Here is a 21,424-nt window from a genome sequence, read left to right as displayed (position 1 = left end):
ACCAGCACCACACCGGATACCAGCATGCTCATCTTCATGGTACAAGCTTTTATTGGTTGTGGAAGAGGCTATTCTGAAGAAACCCTTGAACTGATCGCTCAATTGTCAGCCTGAGACTTGCTCTGAACTCCAGCCTGAGAACACAAGATTTATACTGCTTTGCTCACACCCTTTCCACGTTTTTCCCCTGATTAGCAAAAAAAAAAAAAAAAGAAAAAAAAGAATGCATGTGTGCAGTGTTTGAGAGATAAGATTTGTGGTTGATGAGCAATTTCACCAAAACTGAGCTTTGTTTCCTCGAACCAAATCTTGATGTCTACCCTATCAATACTTGTATAGTTGTCATACAAATGAAAAAAATAATCTTCAGTGAAAAGAGGGGCAGTACAGAAATATCAGCCACAAGAACTTTAATGACAAAATGTTCAAAACATGAAAATTTAATTGCAAAATGCAGTTTTGCCCCAAATTTCTTTGTCTTACAATGTTTTTGGCCAACCAGTTCATCCAAAGAACCTTTTAAACAAGAGACAGATCCCAGGGTACATTTGGGAAGCACTCGATTTATGGAATTTTTGTAGGCACGTGTAATATGTAAGATGTGTAGAGTACAAATCAAGTTGAGGTTATTTTAAGGAAGATTACCAACACAGTACGCGTCTGAGCATATCAAAGAACAGAACACTGACTGACGTTTGTGTTGATGTGCTAAATAAAATAAGGCTGTGTTGCATTACGAATATTTGTCAGTTTACTGTCCAACCGGTTAACAGAAGGATTGACTTTAAAGTGGATTAACATCACCCTGAAATATTGTATTATTACTGCTTTTAAACTAAATCAACTGAACATTGACTTCAACCAACTGGAATGAATACAAGAAGCCAAAAGAGTTTGAATAGTCATTTGTCTTCTCAGTGGAGATAGGAGGAGAGGGAACTTATGCTGCACTTTGTGATCTCAGAGTTCTGGTCCTGGTTTTTACGGATGCGGTAGAAATGCTCGATGTAGCTGGACCGTCCCAGCAGCTCCACAAAGTCCTCATCGTGAGTGATGACCAGCAGCTGGAAGTTACGCTGGCGAGAGCGACTCTTAATGATTCTGGGGAGAGCGAGTGAGAAGAGATAAAGGAGTGCATCAAACTCATGGAGTTCAGACTGCAGTAAGATAAGTTAGATGATGTTTGCTGAGTAATGCAACAGGGAAAGCATTCACTCCAACTCCAGCAGTTCTGGGAATGTAGTTTATATGTTTAGCGTCTGGCATATCATGTAATCTGGGTTCAGACTAACAACATCACTCAAAACCTTTTAGGTCCTCATTCATTTCAACAAGACACAAAGGCTGCTACAGAAGATGCTGGCTTGTGCAGAAAGCTCAGCTTTTGTCGAAGCACTCTGCACTGGGCCTGCGTGCACCTTTAATGTGGCTTATAGATAATGCTGGAGTTTTAAAACTTTTCACCGAGTAGTTGCCTCATCGGTATCTACGGCAAATCAAAGCAGCCGTTTGCATTTTTCTAGTGCAGAGCTTTAGTCAGTCTAATCATGGCCTGAAAATGAAAGCGAGGCTACAGACTTGTGTGAAGAGGCTTATTAGAGACATGCTTGTATCCTTGTGAGGACCTTACTGAGTAACTTTGACCTTACTTAAGACATTCTGATACTATTAGAATAAGCACATTTAGGTCCATTTGTCTGGAGATTAAAGATGTGGTTTGAGGCTACATTTATTATTATAGAGTTTGGGTTATGTCATACAGGTATCATGGTAAATCAAGGTTAGGAGTTGGGTAATACATCACATAAACAAAGGTCCTAACATGTATAGAGGTAAAAAAAAAAAAAAAAGATTTTGTGTGTGTACTGACTCTACAAGGGCGTGCGCAAGGGACTCAATGTTGTCTCGGTCCAGGTTGGTGGTGGGTTCATCCAGGGCCAGGATACCACAGTTCAGACAGAAGGTCTCAGCCAGGGCCAGACGGATGATCAGGGATGCCAATACCTACATGTGCATGGGTACATTTGGAAAAAAAAAAAAAAAAAAAAAAAAACTTCTGGATTTTGTATGGCTGCATCCTGATTCGGTGGAAAATAACACACAAGCCAGAGTTTCATGTAATATATGTGCTAATACTGGTACCTTCTGACCGGCACTGCAGCGTCCTCTCATATCCAAAGCTGTGTCTCCTTTCACCATAACTACTCTGTAGTTGTAAACCCTCCGCCTTCCAGCAGACAAGTTTTCATCCACATCAGATCTGATCTCCACATACTCAATATCTGAAGAGGGGGGGGATGAAATACAGAGTGAGGGGGAAATAATGGAAGAAAAAATATGTACACAGAAATAACATATATATATGTATATTGTTTTTTTAAACGTGAGCTGCACCTTGACCCCTGTAGGTGCTGCGCCACAGGTCTCTGATAATCTTGTTGATCTCATCCATCTTCATGCTGTGGAATTTCATGATGGTTCTGAGGAAAACAAAAAGCAATAAACCCAATAATGGACTAGATACATTATATCCCAAAGTGTCACATTTCCATCTTGACAATCTGGTGAGAAACTTGAAACAGTGCTTGAATTATAAATGTCAAATTGTAAATTAAATGATAGAAACATTTTTGAACGTATAAAATGTTCTATGAGTCATTCCACATTGGGTCCTAAATGGCTAGCAAGCGCCTCCTTTGTCTATACTTGTTTATGTATATCTACCATACCCGGCTTTTGTGTCTTTGGTGCAATACAGTGAAATATCTGGTACACTAGGGCATACCGATACATATAGATTTAACTCTAGGCTAGGTCAACGAATGTAGGCTGCAACACATTGTGCACAGTAGAAGTGCATAAAGGGATATTATCTGACCAAAAACTGAAACAAATGTAAGTACCACAAGTGTACTCTTGCTTAAGTGCATATGGTTTGACTGACTTTCAACGAGAAAATATTTTTAAAATTATTTTCTTTGGCTGTAAAATGATAGCAAAAGCTTCCAAATCCATGCAATATTGATACATGACAAAGATACACGGTGTTATAAAAGATATGAAGGCAGCCAACTGGATGTTGCTTTCCGGCATACCAAGAAAATGTTTGTCTATGATCTCGCAAACTAATGAGAAACTCTGATGTGGTTTTGCAAACTCCACAGTATTACCAACAGAGCTTCTTCCGAAGACCATATGTGCTGTGTGAACTGACAAACCATACAGAAAGGAAGAAAAGACAGAGAGACGAGTGCGGCCCTTATCCATCCATCTGACCAACTTTATCATAACTGTTCCTGCAACAGAGAAAAGTTATGGTTTATGCCTTCCTATTGCAAGTTAGAAGAATAGAGTGCTTTTATATTTGAGACACAGCATATTTCTAATGAGGCCGATAAAGAGTTGTTTAGGGATAGTAAAACAAAGTTTAGACACTGTGGTGGCCAATTAAAATGCACTATATAGACAAAAAGTATCCAGACACAACTCTTCATGGTACTGTCCTTTTCTATTCCAGCATGATTGTGCCCCAGTGCACAACACAAGCTCCATAAAGACATGGTTGGATGAGTTTGGCGCAGAAGAACTTCACTGGCCCTCACAGAGTCCTGACCTCAACCCCATCCAATACCTTTGGGATGAACTTTAACGGAGATGGCAAGCCAGGCTTATTTTGTGCAACATTAGTGCCTGACCTCGCAAATGCTCTACTGCACGAATGGGCCAAAATTCCCACAGAAAGAGTCTTGTTGGCATCACAATCACTAGTATATTAGACTTTGTAACAAGAATATTTATTATTTTTATTTCTACTGTTTATCCTGCACAAAAACAGTTGCAGCACAAGTCAAAGTTTCAAGTCTCTTATGGTTGTAATGAGCGCTCTATAATCTGCTGCATGCAATCTGGTCTGCTCAGATCAAAACAGATCGATTTGTTGATAAATGATTACTTTAACCTAGCTATTGCAATGCAGTATGAAATTACACCCAGCCACTGTGTCATGTGTAATGACTTATCACAGAACTCCATATGTGCACCAGCTAAGCAGCACTTCAGAATATTTATGATTTGCCTCAAAGTTATGAAAGATGAGAAGCATTAACAGAAAGAGAAAGTAGACACAAAGGTTATACACTGAACTGTCGGGAAGTAGCAGAGTAGGGGAAAAGGTAGCTCTACATGCGCCAGCAGGCAAGAGAAAGAGCTCACAACCGAATTGCCAGGTATCCATCAATTTGACAAGAGTGAGTCATATAGAAAAATGGGAAACAAAAGTGAATGAAAGAGCAAGAAGATGCCCAAGAGGGAAAACCACAGACAGCACTTTAGTGTGGCAAGCAAACAAACAAACAAACACTCATTCATCTTTTCAAAATGTTCAGTAACCGGCAATATAATCAAGTTAACCTCCTTAGCTACAAAGCTAGTAGCAAGCTAACGTCAGATAGCTCACGTGGAGCTAAACATGTGTATTAACAGTGCATAGGCGCTTAATTAAACGGTCTTATTACCAAGTGATTTAACCGTCTGGTGCTTTTTCAGTTGAATGATGAAATTTGACATGGCTGATCCAGCATCCTCCATTTTCCCATTGCAAGAAAGGGAAGGAATCTCACTTTCTAAGCAGTTTGCTTAGAAAGTGAAGTAAAAGGTGATATAATGCAAAGGTAAACATGCTCCTGTCCCAACTGTTTTTGGAACGTACTGCAGACATCAAATTCAGAACAAGTGTATATTTACAAAAATAATTAAGTTATCAGTTTCAGCTTTACTGTATTCAATTGAATATGGGTTTAAAAGGATCTGCCAATCACTGCATGTTGTTTTTATATGTTTTTGGAGTCACGGTTGAAAGTATTTATTGATGTTTTTAAAATTCCAGTGGAGATTAATGTGCACTGTCAACTAAAAATAAACAAACAACGAAACAATAACAATGGACACACTCACAGAATCTGTCTAGACTCAAAGTTATATTACAAAACAAAACAGAGGTTATAGGTACTTGACAGTCACAGCCTTGTCTTCATGGTTTGGACCTGTTATGCACACACAACAATTTGTTGCAGAGTGAGTGACAAGGTTTCATATACAACCCAAAATCAAAACATCTCACCATTAAAATGTTTTTCTGTTTATTCAGATAGAAACTGCGATCGGGCTGCATGAGCTGCTGAAAGCTTGCTGAGGCCTGCATTCAATCTTGATAACAGTGAACACTGATGCCTTATGCCTAACCCACGCACATGGGTAAATGATGCTTCTGCTTTCTTCTGAGATGGTATCTGTCACGGTGAGCTCACACTTCCTTACTGAGGAAATTAGGCCTTTCATCCTCAGTAAGTGTCAGACTGTCAGACTCATCCATAAAAGAAAGAAAAAAAAAAACAGTGACTTTGATTTGTTTTCTCTGTGCAGACTCAATGCAAAGGGTCTTTATTTTAAATCAAACTGTTTAAAGTTGTTTTGAAATTGACACCCCTGTTTTGCAGCATTTTAAGATATGCATTATTGTGCTTTGCTATTCTGCTGATAATTTTCCAATTATCTGCATATTTTTATCACCAAAATCAGCACTACGACTGTCAAACTGGTGCCACATTACAATGATGGCAATGACAGTAGCATAGGCATGTTTCTAGGAAACAAAGATGAAGTCTTGTTCTTGATGACTTGCATATCAGTGGGGTGGAATTATTTCCATGCAACATTTCCACAGGCACATAATGTCAAAATGTACCCTCTACTGTACAGCCAACATGATTGTTAAAAATTTTCTTTACTTTTGATACTGAGAATAAGTTAACTTCCTGATAGTTTCATCAATTAATCAACTAACTGTTGATCAATGTCAGTATATAGAGAAAAATACCACATCCCAGTGTCAGTTTAAATTAATTACAACATCGGCACTGGCCAATCAGCCCTAGACATCTCGATCAGAGCACCCTTACCCTAAAGTGCAATAATAAACTGAATACATGTAACATTACTGGAAGGATACCAGACACTACAGCTTCACACTTAGCATCATATATCTATCTATCACACACATTCTAGTACGCTGTGGTGAAAATGATAAGGGAAACTTCAAACTGGTGACGTGTCTTACTGCATAGACTTTGCCCATGTGGTCCCTTTACCACAAAGGACGTCACTGCTCTCCTTTGATTGCTGTGAATGAATTTGTTTATGAGTAATGCACTACAACAGACAGTGGGAAAAGAATGTCAACAAAACCAAAAATGACCTTTGGTTGCAGTTAAAAACAGCTATTTTACAGGGTTTCTTTAATGAGGAAGGAGCTGTATCAGTGAATATGATATCACATGAATACTGTATACTTAAATGATTCCATTTCATCGCTTGCACTTTCAATAGCCTTCATTTAATTCAACACTCAACTACTGCATTCAACTGAGCTCCTGTAACAACCATCTGACAGGTTAGGAACGATGAAATCCGCTGATTGCATGGTGTTCATTTATACATAAAAGCATTGCAACACAGTCTCATTAATGCAGTAGTGTTAAACAAGATACTGGCTAAGTTAAAGAAAAGTTACCGGACATCATGCAGTGATATTCTAATGGTAATATTCACAACATTCAAAAGTGCTATTATATTTATTAATCCCGGCTGCCTACTTGGCCAATTATGCCAATAATGACAAACCATTGGTGAGACATGTCTCACTAGGTTTTTTTTTGTTTTGTTTTGTTTTTAATAAATGTGATGACATCTGATTGACACAAGTCACCACTGATTTGATACTAACTCTGACAGCTCTGCTTCAGTAATATGATGTCTTTTAAATATATCAACAAGCAAAAAGAACATCCAAATTCCACACAGAAAGGCCCCAGCAGAAAGGCCCCAGCTGATCCACAGGTTCAGACCCAGAATCGCTTACTGGCAGGTGACAGTGTTGCTCCACCACCACCACCACCACCACCATAAGTGGGTGAAACACTTGAGTGTAGAACTTTTTGCTACTAACGCCTGGAAGAATTACAAGAACTGACATGACTATTCAAATTCACAGCATGACACAGTTACCTACTAACTAATAACCTATAAACCTCAAAAGGCACGATAAGGTACAAATTGGCCGGATGTCTCACGTCAAGAAAACTACCATAAACGGTTAGACAAAGGAAACACTAAAATTGAAACTATGTCTTACCAAAGCTACTATCTACTTGTAAGCACTAAGCCTCTTTCTTAAAAAAATAAAATAAAATTATAATAAACAAATGCTGAATGGATTAGTGTATTTTTGTTAAGTATTGTTGTGTTTTCTTTTAATTTTTTTCTATAAACAATTATTGTGTTGTGTTCTTCCTATTTATACGTGTCTGCAATTGGAGGAACTGATTTTAAAGCTTTCAGGTGAGTATCTGGCAGGCTGAGCAAGCATCTGTGACATTTGGTTCTACAAGTGCCACCATAACCAGAAGATATTATTGTGATATAATTATAAGGAATATCAGCGGGAACTGATTTCAATCCGCCTTAATTGACTACATTGTAAATTATTTGTGTTTGTTAGTTCAGCCAAGAAAACAACATTAAAACAAACAAACAATAAAAAAAAAACCCAACAACTTTAATACCTATGGTCCAATGCAACTTCTGAAACCCTGAACCTTAAACTGGACTGAGAAATAGTTTGAGGTTAACACCTGCAATAAGTATGAGTGTATGTACATGTCAGGGCAGCACTTACTGATCAAGAGCCTTGTAGTAGAGATCCAGGTCCTTAATGACCAGTTCTGTGGTCCTCATTGTGATCATCTTGTTTCTGTAGCGCTCATCAGCTTTGTCATACTGATCTTCTCGCAGCTCTTTTCTACAAGCAATCAATTCAAAGAGAAAGTTAAATTCAAACCAACAAAATTATATAAAGCAGAATTCATCAGTAGTGATCAATACTAAGACAACCAAAGGGCTGTGCACAAACAAGCGAAACCATTAACCATGTTTCTGTTCTTCAATGATTAACTGAGGAAAATGTTAAAGGGAAATATTTATTTTGTTCAGCACTATACAGGTTAGCCTCAGACAGAGCTTTGCATATCTCACTTGTGATGCAGTATCTCATCTTCAAAGCCTGTTTGACGACCCAGTGCAATACTGCGATTCTTCTTGAAGTCTTCCAACATGCGTTCCACTTTACGTTGTTCTCTGGACAATCAAAGACAGCAGCGGTGAAAAGATTGGGGCGACTTCTTCGGTGCAGTTCGGTTGCCTTTTATTACTTACTGATCATACACACGATTGATAACTATGTCGTGCTCTTACTGGCGGAGCTGTGAGACTTGCATGCTGCCCATGTCTCTCAGAAGAGCCTCACGCTTAGCCACCACTTCCTTCAATTCCACAACACGTTTCCTCAAGGTCAGGTTGTCCTGCAACCAGCGCTCCTGGACCTAACAAGTAAAAATGTTAAAATTTTTAAAATTTCTTGTTAAGTACTAACAGAAAGAGTTTTACCACTTGAGGGCTCTGTCCCTAGTGGATCCAGCAGCTCACAGCTTACATGTATACTGTGATGGCAAATGAAAACAAGATACAAAGAATAATAGTGGAGGATAGGAGTTCAGGGACAAAATCTGATAAAGTCCACAAGTAAATGGTCAAAATATTGGTATGTAAAATGCTCCATCAACAGTTAAAATAGATGACTGAGATAACTAATACAATGGTGGATTGAAGTTACAATTTTCTTTAAGAAGAAGAAGACAATAATGAGTCGGGGAACTGTACCTTTTGAGTGTCTATGTCCTGACGGATGTTTCCCATCTCCTTGTTGATCTTCTCTTTATTCTTCTCAGCCTCATGGAGATGAGTGTTTGTTTCTTGAAGCTCAGACTCTTTTTGCTGCAGCAACAACAGACAAAAAAACACAATTGCAAGCCAATGATGAGTTATGGAAAAACAAAAGGAAAGCTAGAGTTTCAGACTGAATGAAGTCAACATTGTTTTAACTTTTACAATAACCACATGCATATAATGTCAATCACAAAATGACCCATGGAGGAATGTGGAAGACAGGTGTATCAAGTGTGATCGTGGCAAACTTACCTCTTTGTATTCGTCTTTGCCGTCATCAATGTATTTTGTGATTTCTCTTTCCAAGTTGGTGATCCCCTTCGCTCTCTCTTTAATGGCATTGATCTGTCAGTGACAAAATGTTAGAACAGTGACTAGATTAAGATTATGTAGCAGATATGTAGCAGAAGAAGTTTAAAGCTTCCCTTGCGCGATCCTTACCTTTTTTGTGGGTGTTTTTGAGACAATATACCTTTACATTATATACTCCTGTTATTTCAGGAACTGGGACTTATTTAGTTGTTCAGTGTTTTGACTATTGCACCAACTGTCAAGAGTATTTTTTGAGTGCTGACTCACTGAAGAATATTAATGTATCACCTTTAAATATATTCAGTGGTTCATTTGTAAAGGAACAGGAAGCACAGAAAAGGTTGACCTTCAGCTGTTGCCATCCAAACAAAAATAAAGAGACCAGCACCAAATAAGGAAGAACATAACAAGGATTCCCATGTGAAAAAAATGACAGCTTGAAAGGATGATAAAGCTGAGAATGTGTCTACCTTCTCCTGCCCCTCTTCCTGTCTCTGCCTCTTGCGCTCCACCAGCTCCTGTTTCTCCTGCTGCAGCTTCTCCAGAGCAACAGACAAAGGGGACAGCTGTTCCTTTGCTTCCTGGTTATTCACGAAGCAAGAAGAAAAGGGAAAACACAGAATTTTAATAAAGCACAGGCTTTCTTTTCTCACCATATACAGAAACACCCCCCCACACACAAAAAATAATGAAACAGACCAAATATAATGTGCAAAATGTGCACTGCATTCTCATTAACAAGTCTAGAGTATGAACAATAATTTACAAGTGCCTCTACATCAGCATCGTAAAAGATTACGTCAACAAAAACAATAACACCAACCCGGATGTCCCTTGTTAAGGCCTGTATTTCAGTGGTGAACTCGACAGACTGCTCCTCCAGCTGCTGCTGTTTCTGCATATCACTGCTCAGCTGGAGTTTCTCTGCTCTCGTCTCATTCACAGAAGCTTTCAGCATCTGAATCTGATCCTGCTGGTCCTGGATCAGCTTACGATCCAACTCCATCTTGCTGGAGGCTGCAAGGACACAAAAAAGTTACAAACAGGCAAATACAAGGACTAAAGAGAAAAAAAAATCTCACAATTGCTTCAACTTCATTGTATCTTCAATCTGAGTCCTGACATGCAGTCAACAACGTGCAGCTGTGCATAAACAGCTGGGGACTAACAACTGGTCTTTAGCGTCGATGTTTTCAAAAGTATACCATAAAATGTTGCAGATCAGTTGTGGCTTTAACAATAGAAACACCTGAACGTCTCAAAAGTTTAGAAAACAGTCACTGCTAACAAATTTCATTAACACAGTCACTGATGAAAAATAATAACATAAATAAAAAAAATGGAGTTTTTTTACTGGGCCAACATAGCAAGAAGACAGTGATGGCAGTTTAGAAGGCAGAAAAAGTATCAACATTTACAATAGTTGGCTTTGCTTGAGTATTTTTATATTGTTGTGTTATGCTTGTGTGCTTCCTAAAGTTTGTTTGTTTGTCTTAGTTAAGTTTAGCTTTGATCAGTTCAACCTGATTGTCTGAACCCCTTTTATTATCTTTTACTTGAGAAGAGAGAGCAAATGAAAAAGATGATTAGAAGGGATATTTCATGTGTGTCCACTTTCATTCTTATTTCAAATTTAGAGGTTATGATAACTAAGGTTATGCGAACTTGTTTGAAACCAGTTGCCCTGCGTAATGCATTATTAAGCTGCCTCATACCTTTGTTCTCATACCTAAGCAATTTAAGTAAAGATGAATAAAATAACAACAATGACAAAACCACAGCGTAAGCCACACACTAAAAATGGAATTTTTCTCTAAGCAGATGTATGATGTTAACTTACTGGTGTCCAGTTTGTGCTGAGTTTCTTGTTTCTCCTGACTGACTTGCTGGATGGTTCTGGTCAGGTCCACTCCCTGGAGTTTAGCTTCATGTTGAGCTATTTTTCTCTCAACTTCTTTAAGGTCCATCTGGTAAGAAAGAAAAATATAGAAAGAGGTAGTGTGTATCAGTTCACAGGAATTCAAATATCTTGCAGTGCTGTTTCTTAATCAAACCAAGCTCTTCCAGTGTCACAGCTCAGATTTTCAGGTTTTGGTCAGAAAGTGGGAGGAAAGCAGGAGGACGGTACCAAGTATCTGTCCATGAGAGATATGTCCTGCAAGCAGGCCTTGGCTGTTTCCTCCTCTGACATTAGGGTAGCAAGCAGAGTCTCCTGCTCCTCCACATCACCCTTCAGCCTCTCGATTTCCCTGTTCACAGACTGCAGGCGGTTTCTCAACTCAGGTAAATCCTTTTCCTCAAGTTGTGCAATGGATTGCCTAAGAGGGGATAAAAATATACTTTGAGTGGAGAATAAAGGTCTAAATTATGTTTAATTGGATGCTGTCATCAAACATTTTGCCTTCTTTGGCTCTCCGCAGTTATTCAGGGAACAGGTTTCTCAGAAATTCACCACACGTTTCAGCCACTGACATATTTAAAAATGGACGATGCATATTCGCTTACTCCAGCTGTATAAAAATTAAGCCGCGATTTCCTGGGTACGAGCACCACCACCTTTCACTGCTGACATCATTTAGAGCAAGAGTCTAAAAAAAGAAAAAAAGTGTGCAGTAGTGACTGGCCAATTGAGCTGTGGGATAGAGTTCCCACCCATACGCGTTTCAACCCATTTTACAGCATCAAGTAACTATTTATCAGAAAAATGCGTCTTTGAGAAAACTGATTTGACGTGCACTCAAGTGAAGTATATGTTTAACTTGAGCTTACTAAACAACAAGGTAGGCTTTAACTTGAGTACACAATACCCTTAAAATATGCTTTGGTTGCATCAGTTAAATGAATAATAAATATGCTTTGTAAATTTGTTTCTTCTGAATGAGCTGATCTCTGCAATTTCAAAGGGTTTTATTGCTCTAAATATCATCTGACATGTTTCCAGATTTCTTTATTTAAAAAATAAAGGGAATGGCTGCTGGGTCACTACTATCTCAGCTGTGGGGTTCTGCTCAGGTCATGAAAGACCAGTAGATAGAACCGGAGAAACAATCTCAATCATATGACAATTTAGCTCCATCTAGTGGAATACATTGAGAAAACCTGTGCTCCACTCTGCTATTCTTTAACAAACAGTAAAAAGGCCCAGTTCAGTGATTTCTTTTAGTTTACTGGTCAAAATTGTATGGATCATGAATAATTCATAAACCCTGTGTCTAAACCTTCCTCACAGTGTGCTGGATTTATCTTGTGCCGTACATAATCCCACTGCTTCCTCTTGGTAGTGCAAACGTGATTATCATTTTTTGGTCTGTAGGCTATATACTAATACCTTTTGACTACAGAACAAAGGCTACAAGCAAATCTAATTTAGTTTTTCAAATGATGCAATCATTTAATTAATTTATTGAGGACAAATGGCACACATTCCTCGATTTCAGTTTCCTGTTCTTCTCAGTTTTATATCATGGCCAAATATCAAATGAAAATTAATTTCACCTCCGGGTTTGCTGTATTTGCTGACATTTGACAGATTAACCGATGAATCAATTAAATGTGAAAATAACATACAGAGCAATTGATGATGAAATCATTAAATGTGAATGGCTATATCTAAATATGGGACAAAAAGCCTGCAGTCAAAGAGCAGAGCGAGACATGATAAACATAAGAACAGCATACATTTCAGCCTGTTTCTCCACAGGGCAAATCAAATTTCTTGCATTCACTGAAAGTGACAGAAATAGTTGTGTGAGGAATGGGAAAAAAAGGCTTGAGAGAGGGGTTCAAATCACGCTTACATTCTCACCAATGAGCCGACAAGCACTTTGTATGAAGCATAACGGCATTCAGGTTTTGAGGTATTTCCATACCTGACAGGTCTGAGAGCCACCATGTCATCTTTCTTTCTCTCCTTTCTTTTCAGGTCCTGCTCTGTGTTTTTCAGCTTGTCTGGCACCAGGCGCAGTTTGGACTGCATGTCACTGATAACTTCCTGCAGATCAGACTCTGAGGGGAACGTCCTCTGGCACACAGGGCAGCAGGGCTCTCTCTCCTCCGTCAGCTGGCTGATGAACTGGGTATACACTGCTGTGGCTCCAGCTAGCATGGCTATGAAGACACAGTCGGTAGGTGAAACAACAAATTTATGAGTTTGTCATGAGATTAAAATGGGCCCAAATTTATCTTCCAATTGACCTGTATCTGTTGCACAATACCTTACTCCAAGCTCAACACAGATCAACACAAACTTTCAAATCTTAGTATTTGTTTTCTACGGCCGTAAATGGATTTGCTAATCCATATATTAATGATCTGCAAATTAAATATTCTTCCCTCAGATCACTTGAGTCACCCTCACTCATGCCCCCAGCTTTTTCTGTTGCTGCTCCCAGGACTCCTGACACAAGCCCTGTTACCCCACTGACAATTTTAAGTCAAATTTATAGACCCATTTTTACATGTGCGTTATTTTTGACTTTAGTTTTATCATGTTAGTTACTGGTTCTACTCTAAACTTCATATATATTACTCTCATTTTCTCATTATCTTTTACCATTTTCATACTTGCCTTCTCTTTACTATTATTTATTATTTATGTACCTCTAATTTGTTTCTTTGTTTTATCATCAAGTGGTGACTCTAGGTGTCCCTGGCCTTAGGAGATTTTTTTTTTTTTTTTTTTTAAATGCTCCAAATTTATTTCATCTCAAATCAGCTACTCCTCCTCCTACAGCTACTCCTCCTCCTATTACCATTTGTGCCAAGAAGCTCCTTCTAATTTCACCTCTTTGTTTGGAGACCTTCTCCAGATCTTCTTGCAGCTTGATCAAGTCCTGCTCCAGTTCCTGACTGCCACACACATTGAAGAACTTCTCTTGGTCGTTGGCTAACTGCTGCTCCTTCTTCCGTAACTCAGCAGCAATGTGGTTTTTATTCTGCTCACTTGATGCCAGGTCCTTACTGAGCGCAATGAAAATTATGACATTATACTGGTTGGCACTACTTTTTTGTCACATGTTATTGTATGTGAGCTACGTAAATTGTACTAACTTGAGTTTGGCAAGTCTGTCCCTGGTGCCATTGACTTCTTTAGACTTGGCATAGATCCAGTCTGTGAGCTCTCTCTTGTTGGGAAAGTGGCCAAGCAATGACACCAGATCCTCGCTGTGTCGAGACTTGATCTTACGTACCTGATCCTCCTTCTCCATCTGAAGGAAAGAAAAGAGGAAAGATAAGAGGAGAGCCAACAGAGAACGAAGACAGGAGCAGGTAAGGAAGGAGGGGAAAGATGAAGAAAGAAAGAGTAAAAGCAGAGAGAGGAGATGAGCACACGGGGTTAAATTACCATCAAAAAGGGTCACTCAGTTTTATTAAAGACAGAGAGGCTCACGTCTGAGGCCAGAGTGAGGGAGATTGTTTAACACCAGTTGACTTCCAATAAACTAGGTTACATCTCACCTTCTCCCTTTTCAGCATGTCCATCTGCGTCCGTGCAGTGGTGTGTGTGTTGAGCATCTCCATTTCTTTGTCAAGCTGTCTTTGTGTGCGGTCAAGTTCAGCTTTTTCTCTCTGGAGCTCCTCGACCTCGGCCTTCAGGTCCTCCACGTTGGAGCTCTGAACTGCACTCTGCAGCTCACGTTCCTGAAGGTGAACACACCCACAAAACAGGATAAAAGGTGGGTGTCTGTTATGAGATAATTCTACAGTGAATCAAGATGTCTGGTTTTGAAAGAGAAAAACTTCCTGTAAAAAACAGATAAAGAAGAAACCCATTGTGGGTGTGTATGTATGTGCTCACCACTTTAGCCAATTCACTCTCTAGTTCATGCAGTCGACTAGATGAGCCCTCAAGTCTCTGCAGCTCTGCCCTGACGTTCCTCAGCTCCTGCTGCTTCTTTCCCTGCTGGTCTCTCTTCAACTCCACAGTTCTCTCCAGGCCTGTCTTCTTATCCCTCATTTCATCAATGGACTGCTGCTTCTGGTGTTCCTTTTCCTGCAGGTCTGCCTGAGTGGACAGAATAATAAGAAGAAGATTAAGGCTGGGTGACTGGATCCTGATCAAATCCCAATAAATTACATTTGGATGCAAACATCACTCACAGCATTCAGACAATGAGATATCTTGTAGCGACTATCCGTCTTGATAGGCAAATTCAGTTTGTGACATTCAGCTACATTTAATTTGTTTTAAAGCTCTATCAAGATTTTGTGATTATTTGGAATCACAACAAATGCTCTCTACTGTGACATTTAATTAAGTCTAAATGATCTTAAAAATATAAGTGAATCAGCCCTAACACTAATAACCATCATGTCTGCGGTATATAATATAACATAACTGTCTTTTTTGCGGCTTTCAGAAATCAAATAGAGTATTTCTTACCATGACCTGATTGATGGTCTCTTTGTCCCGCTCCAGTCTCTCTGTGACATGACGATGAAAGCTCTGAAGTTGCAGAGTTGTGAAGGGCGGTCGGTCGTAACCCTCCATCTCCAGATAGGATGACAAAGAGCGAACCTGAGAAAAGGTACTGCATGTGAGTACTTATATCAACCATGTTTCAGATGTGTACATATATATGTGTGTATATACATTCTTCATTTTGTGATATATGGCTAACTGTTTAATTTACAGTCAAGCTACTCCAACTTTAATTTTCAACACACATATTAATGTTCAGTCTTTGGCACAGTAAGTGCACATAGTCTTTTTTTCTTTTTTCCTTCTCTTTCACCTGAGTGTCGCGGTTCTTGATGTTTTGAGAGTGGCGGTCAGCCTCCAACTGCAGACGACCTGGGAAAAGAGAGAGGCTAACAGTCTTCAGGAAATTTCTCACTTTATCCACCTGTCTATCCATCCTTCCTTTTACCTATCCAAGCTTTTTTACTTTTACACAACAAACTGCAGATTCTGCTTTTGGATATGACACTTGGCTTTGAAATTCCTGCAAAATGCTATTTTGTGGTTGATTAGTTACCCTGATGCATACACTGGAATGAGTACAGGTGGTGTATACCTTGTTCCACCAGGAGATCGGCCTTGACTCTATTGAGTCTCTGGCACTCCCGACCAGCTTTCTCCAGATCCTTCTGGCAGTCCGTCAGCCTCCGCTCCTTCTCCCTCACTGTCCTCTGGTGGTTCTGGTAAATCTCCTGCAGCTGCTCATCTGAACCCTGGAACACCTGTCGTGTACACAAGTCACTGTTTTAGTGTGTCTCTGAATCTGAACCAGTACAACTTAACAAACCATCAGGGTCAGAGGTTTAACTCTGGGCCTTTAGCAAAAAAAAAAAAGAAGAAAAAATTATAAAGATATATATATATATAAATATATATATATATATATGTACCAATAGAGGCTTAAAAGTGATCTAATGGAAGACACAGCAAATATCTACATTACGTGGAACAATGCCTGCATATAGTAAGGATAATACATCACTGCTACTTTACATGTCAGGCATGTGTCGCTCACAAAAATCATGCGACAATAAAGTTACTGATAATTTCACTCTCTCAAACGTACAACAAACAACAGACACAAACACGACTCAGAAGCAGCGGACAGATGGAAGAAAGACATTCTTGGCCTCTGTAAGGTGGAAGAGAAGACCCATAACATGCATTCACATTACTACAAACCAGTGATGAAGTGGTTTGTCATTCCAGAAATGACAACAACCTCATTCACCATCTGCACTGTTCTATTAGTTTCCCATTTAGGTTAATGATATTTCATAGAGATTGGAGTCTGGAGTATTATTAAGCAGATGTTTAGCCATATAACCCTCAGACAGAGAGGCAACTGGGGAGTCTCCCTGTGGTTTCCTCTTTTAAACCTCATCATGTTCATGTACTTCATTTTCCATCTCTTTTTTTCTATCAATTCTCAATTATCTTTAAACCCTCTTTGTCATTTTAACATGTTTTTTCCGCAATCAGTGGTGTCTGTGGAGGGTGAGCAGTGATGTTGGTGTTTGAGACACTGTTTCCTTCCATCTTTAAATAGTTTAATTTGTGTGAAACAAATCATTTGTGTTTCTCATTCCCATTCAGTATCTCTGTAAAACTTTCTATTTTCCATTATACAGATAATGTTTGTTTAGATGTGTATACATTCTGTGCTTTTATTTCACCTGTTCCATTGTTTCCTCCAGCTCCTTGTTATCCTCCTCCATCTGCTTCTTCCTGCTGTCTAAAGCCTTGATGTCGTTGTCCAGCTTCATCACGTCCACCAGTTTCATGTCAATATCTGTCAGTTGGTCCTGAAAATTATAATAAAAGATAATTAACAACATCAGAAGTGCTGCTGTTCAAACACGCTTACACTTGAGGTTAACTTCATGTTTAGCCTAAATCATGTAGTGTCAGGTGCTGAGCTGTACTCTCTCTTCATCTCTTCGTTTCAGATATACAGAGCTGTCAACATGACTGTAGATGGACTGTAACTGGTGCTTGAAAAACAGATGAGATGACTGACTTTGCAGATCACAATTTTTGTTATCACTCACTACAGGCAGAAGTTGAAGGACAGTTAGTTCCAGCTATATCTATATCATCTTTTTTTCAATGTACATATCGATATCTTTTATTGTGAAAACAAAGGTTCAAATCAGGTTCGTTTTGTCAGATATGCCCGTCCATTTTCAGACATTTAGGCAAAACTTATTATATCAAATTTGCATTTGAAAACCAAATTACTGCTTACAGAACTGTCTGTTGGCTTTGTCTCTAAACATGCATATGAACCTATACACAAACACACATCACCAACCAACCTCCAGTGGCTCAATCTGGTTCTCTATCTGCTGGACAGTATCTTTAGAGGCCATCAGCTGAGCCTCCTTGGTCGCAACCATCTCCCTAATCTGCTGGGCTTTATCTTTGTTCTGCTTCAGGTAGCGCAGCTCCACCTGACACTCCGAGACCGTTTGACTCTTTTTGTGACGCAGCTGACGCATCGTCTCCAGAGCTTTGATATACCTGGCAGAAACACAAAGCTGATGAATTTCTTTTTTTAATGAAAATATCTGAATCGCATATGCAGGAAATTTTTCGCTTTGGTGTATGTTTGCTGTGGATTTAGAGGTAAAATAGACAGGTATGTAAGAATGAGTTGTCTTTACTTGGTTGCAGCAAAGATGGAGTCAAACTTTTCTTTGAGTGCTTTGCCCTCACTAAGTGGCCAGTTAGACTCCTCTTGGTGACAGAAGATGACATGATTCAACACAGGCTTCGAAACACCCAGTGCAGAAATCATCTCCTGATCCAGTTCACCGCACTTTGATGGCAAGCTCACTTTCTCCCCATCTCTGGATGAATGATGACAGAGGTCATATTTAATGTAAGGGATCATGTAACAGTAACAGTTTGGTTTTTTTTTTCAATTTCAAACAAAGGTGAGTGAAGAAACATGACACTGCGTCTTACTTCAGTCTTGTTATGACCTGCTCCAAGCTTTTGAAAGAGTAGCTCTTTGCTTTCTGAGTGCAGGACATGGAACGTTGGATGGTCACTTTCTCGCCGTTGACATCTGTGAACAAGAGTCGAATCTGTGCTCGCACATCCGTCTCATGGGCATCCTGGAACAGCACGAATTTACTTGTAGAAAGATAGTAAAAGTGCACTATATGGATGACAATATTGGGCCATCTGATAATTTCCCAGATAATTGACAGAAAAAAGGGGAGCTCACCTTTGGATCATGAACAAAAGCACCTCCTTTAGATCCAGGAGGAAGTTCTCCTGATGTTGAATACTTAAGGCACTCAATAATAGTCTGGAAACACAAAAGAAAAGAGTCACACTGTGGAAGAATTCATATATGTGAGTTGCAGCTATAATGCTGAAATATTTTAGTCAACTCTTGCAACTGTCAACAGTTCTGTTCATTCTCTGCAGTTTATGGTTCACTGTCAATTTTTGCCCTCGTCATATCATGCTCTCATACCGTCTTCCCTGCTCCATTGGGTCCAACCAGCACAGTCAGAGGACTGAAGAAAGAGATCACTTGCTTGTCTTTATCCTCAATCCCAAAGCTCCTCACCCCGAGGATGCTCATCTTATCTATCCTTGACATTTTTGCTTTCTGAAAGAAAATGGAAAAGAAAGAGAGAGAGAGCACATATGACTTAAACCTTTATCTTTAAAAGTTCAGAGTTTGCTACACTTTGCATTTTTATGATCCACTTCTTACTCTCTGTCTTTTGCCTCTTTTTCGGTGCAGCCAACACAACCTTTCCGTACACTGAATATGGATCTGGACATGGATTGCTATAGCTTAGAAGCTTTCAAGCCTTTAGGTCAGGCCTGCCAAATACATTTCTGATCTGTGGCGCCCTAAACTGTCTACACCTCTGAAATCATCTGGGACAGATGTATTTACTGTAAAGAATCAAAACTAATTCCCAAAAGTATGAAAGCAGCTTCAACTCTCAGTTCATTTAGGACTGAGCTTAAGTCTCTTCTGTTTGCCACTTTATTTTATTAAGTTAAATTTGGGACCACTTATTTATATCTTGCAATGCAATGTAGATGTACTGTAATTCTAATTTTGTCTTTTAATCTGTCTGTCTGCCTATATTACTTTGTTTTCATCATTTAAAAATCAAATGCGTGGTGTTTACCATTGTCTTGTGTTTTACATATTGTCATAATGTCTCTATGTCTCATGTAAAGCACATTGAATTGCCTCATTGACCTGTGCTATACAAATAGCAGTCCAGCTGTCCTGACAAAGCCAAGACTTCAGTATATTACTTGCACAGCAATGTTTTTGCGAACAAGCAGTCATTATTTCCACCCTTCAGCAGGGCAGGACGTTAAGTTTGATTTAATTCTACTAAACATCATATCACCTCTACTAAATGTATCATCTTAGTTTTCTCGTAAACCGCACAGCTGCAAAAAGTAGAGATCAGGTGTAAAGAAATTTTAATTTCAACGTAAATTAAGTTAAAGAATAAATCTAGTAAGACACAGAGTTAAGGTTATAAGTGATGTGATGTTTACCACACAGCATGCGGGCTGGATGTGTAACGTTGACCCAGGAAGGATGTTTGGGAGGATAACAACACGCATAGCTAACGTAACTTCAAAGTCACCTGTCAACTCAGCAGGATGACGCTAGCTTACAACGTTAAGTTTAGCTAAGTGCAACGTAGCTGTGTTTTCCAGTTAGCAAGTCACTGCCCGAGAGGATCTTCCATGTAATAAAGCAAAAATGATTTTTCATTAGTGGCAATTATGCTTTATATGCAACTTTATGCTTTGAATTCGACTCACCTCAGAGTGCTGTTGGTTCTGATGTGAAAGTGGTATTTTTCGCGCTGTTAGGTTGGGACTGTGAAGTGACGTAAAAAGCTGCGACTTCTAACTTCCGGGAGTAGGATCGTGGCCATAGAATAACAACATATAGAACAGTAATTCCCGGTCGACCCGTTATCTTGCTCTTTTGTTATTATTATTCGGTCGCTGTCCACACTTGAAATGAATGTTCACTTACGCAGTAACTTCAGCTAGCAAAATGAAGTTTATCTTACCTTAAGTGTATCTTTAGAATGAATAAGATCACCAACATTCAGTTGCGAGAGTGTCTAGTTATTCATTTCTCTGACCAACGGTCAGCTCATCCTCTGTCTTCTGTTATGGACCGACCAACTGCACCCAGTTCTGATCAACCGACTTCACTGTTTCTGATCGTCTTTTCTTCATCCCCTTGTAATAGCCTACTTGTATGGTATCCCTGAAAACATCACATCTCTGACATTTAAAATGCTTCTTTTCAGCTTTTGCATTGGCAGAATATAATTAGACACTGCACAAATGAAACACCTTGGTCTTGGTCTTGGTCTTGTTGTGGCATTGGACAGTATTATAATAGAATGTTTTCAGCCTCGTCCTTTAAAGATTACACAATAGATTAATCTTTTCTCATCATGGGTGCTTCTTCCTTTACTGCATTAAAAATATTTGCAAGTCAGCATCATCATTTTTGTAGCTTTGAATGTCACTTAAAGTGTTAGTGTCTTTGTTTTTAGTTTGATGAAAAAAACATGAATCCAGATCTGCCCTCCTTGTTAAACAGTGGTTACCATCCAAGTAGGCAGATTCTTATATGTTCTTGACAGTCTCTCATCTCAAAACATTTACCACAAGAGGACAGTGTTTCCCTGTGGAAAAGCTGATGCTGCTCTCAGATCAAACCTCAGCCTCTCTCTTCTTCTCCGTGTGTTTAAGTTTTGCTGTGGCAGTTGTAGAAGGCTAATGACCGTT

At 39.2% G+C, this 21,424-nt stretch overlaps 1 protein-coding gene across 1 annotated transcript; it reads right to left on the bottom strand.

The window, feature by feature from the left end:
• Nucleotides 1–395: 395 nt before the first annotated feature.
• Nucleotides 396–20,525, bottom strand: rad50 (RAD50 homolog, double strand break repair protein). Its single transcript, XM_046411034.1, has 28 exons — nucleotides 20,435–20,525; nucleotides 19,101–19,238; nucleotides 18,846–18,929; nucleotides 18,581–18,732; nucleotides 18,277–18,462; nucleotides 17,929–18,133; nucleotides 17,287–17,415; nucleotides 16,167–16,332; nucleotides 15,885–15,943; nucleotides 15,533–15,667; nucleotides 14,948–15,154; nucleotides 14,608–14,790; nucleotides 14,200–14,357; nucleotides 13,934–14,109; nucleotides 13,020–13,257; nucleotides 11,279–11,468; nucleotides 10,991–11,117; nucleotides 9,974–10,167; nucleotides 9,621–9,731; nucleotides 9,091–9,183; nucleotides 8,773–8,886; nucleotides 8,308–8,435; nucleotides 8,089–8,190; nucleotides 7,733–7,855; nucleotides 2,395–2,480; nucleotides 2,143–2,282; nucleotides 1,871–2,004; nucleotides 396–1,101 (listed from the first exon to the last, which is right to left on the bottom strand). Exons 2-28 carry the CDS (start codon nucleotides 19,227–19,229, stop codon nucleotides 915–917), a joined length of 3,936 nt encoding a protein of 1,311 aa, XP_046266990.1. The 5' UTR covers nucleotides 19,230–19,238; nucleotides 20,435–20,525; the 3' UTR covers nucleotides 396–914.
• Nucleotides 20,526–21,424: the final 899 nt, after the last annotated feature.

This window comes from Scatophagus argus, chromosome 14 (genome assembly GCF_020382885.2).
Source record: "Scatophagus argus isolate fScaArg1 chromosome 14, fScaArg1.pri, whole genome shotgun sequence".
Lineage (NCBI taxonomy): Eukaryota > Metazoa > Chordata > Actinopteri > Scatophagidae > Scatophagus > Scatophagus argus.
The sequence above is the reverse complement of the archived record's forward strand: the minus strand, read 5'-3'. Positions and strand labels throughout refer to the sequence as shown.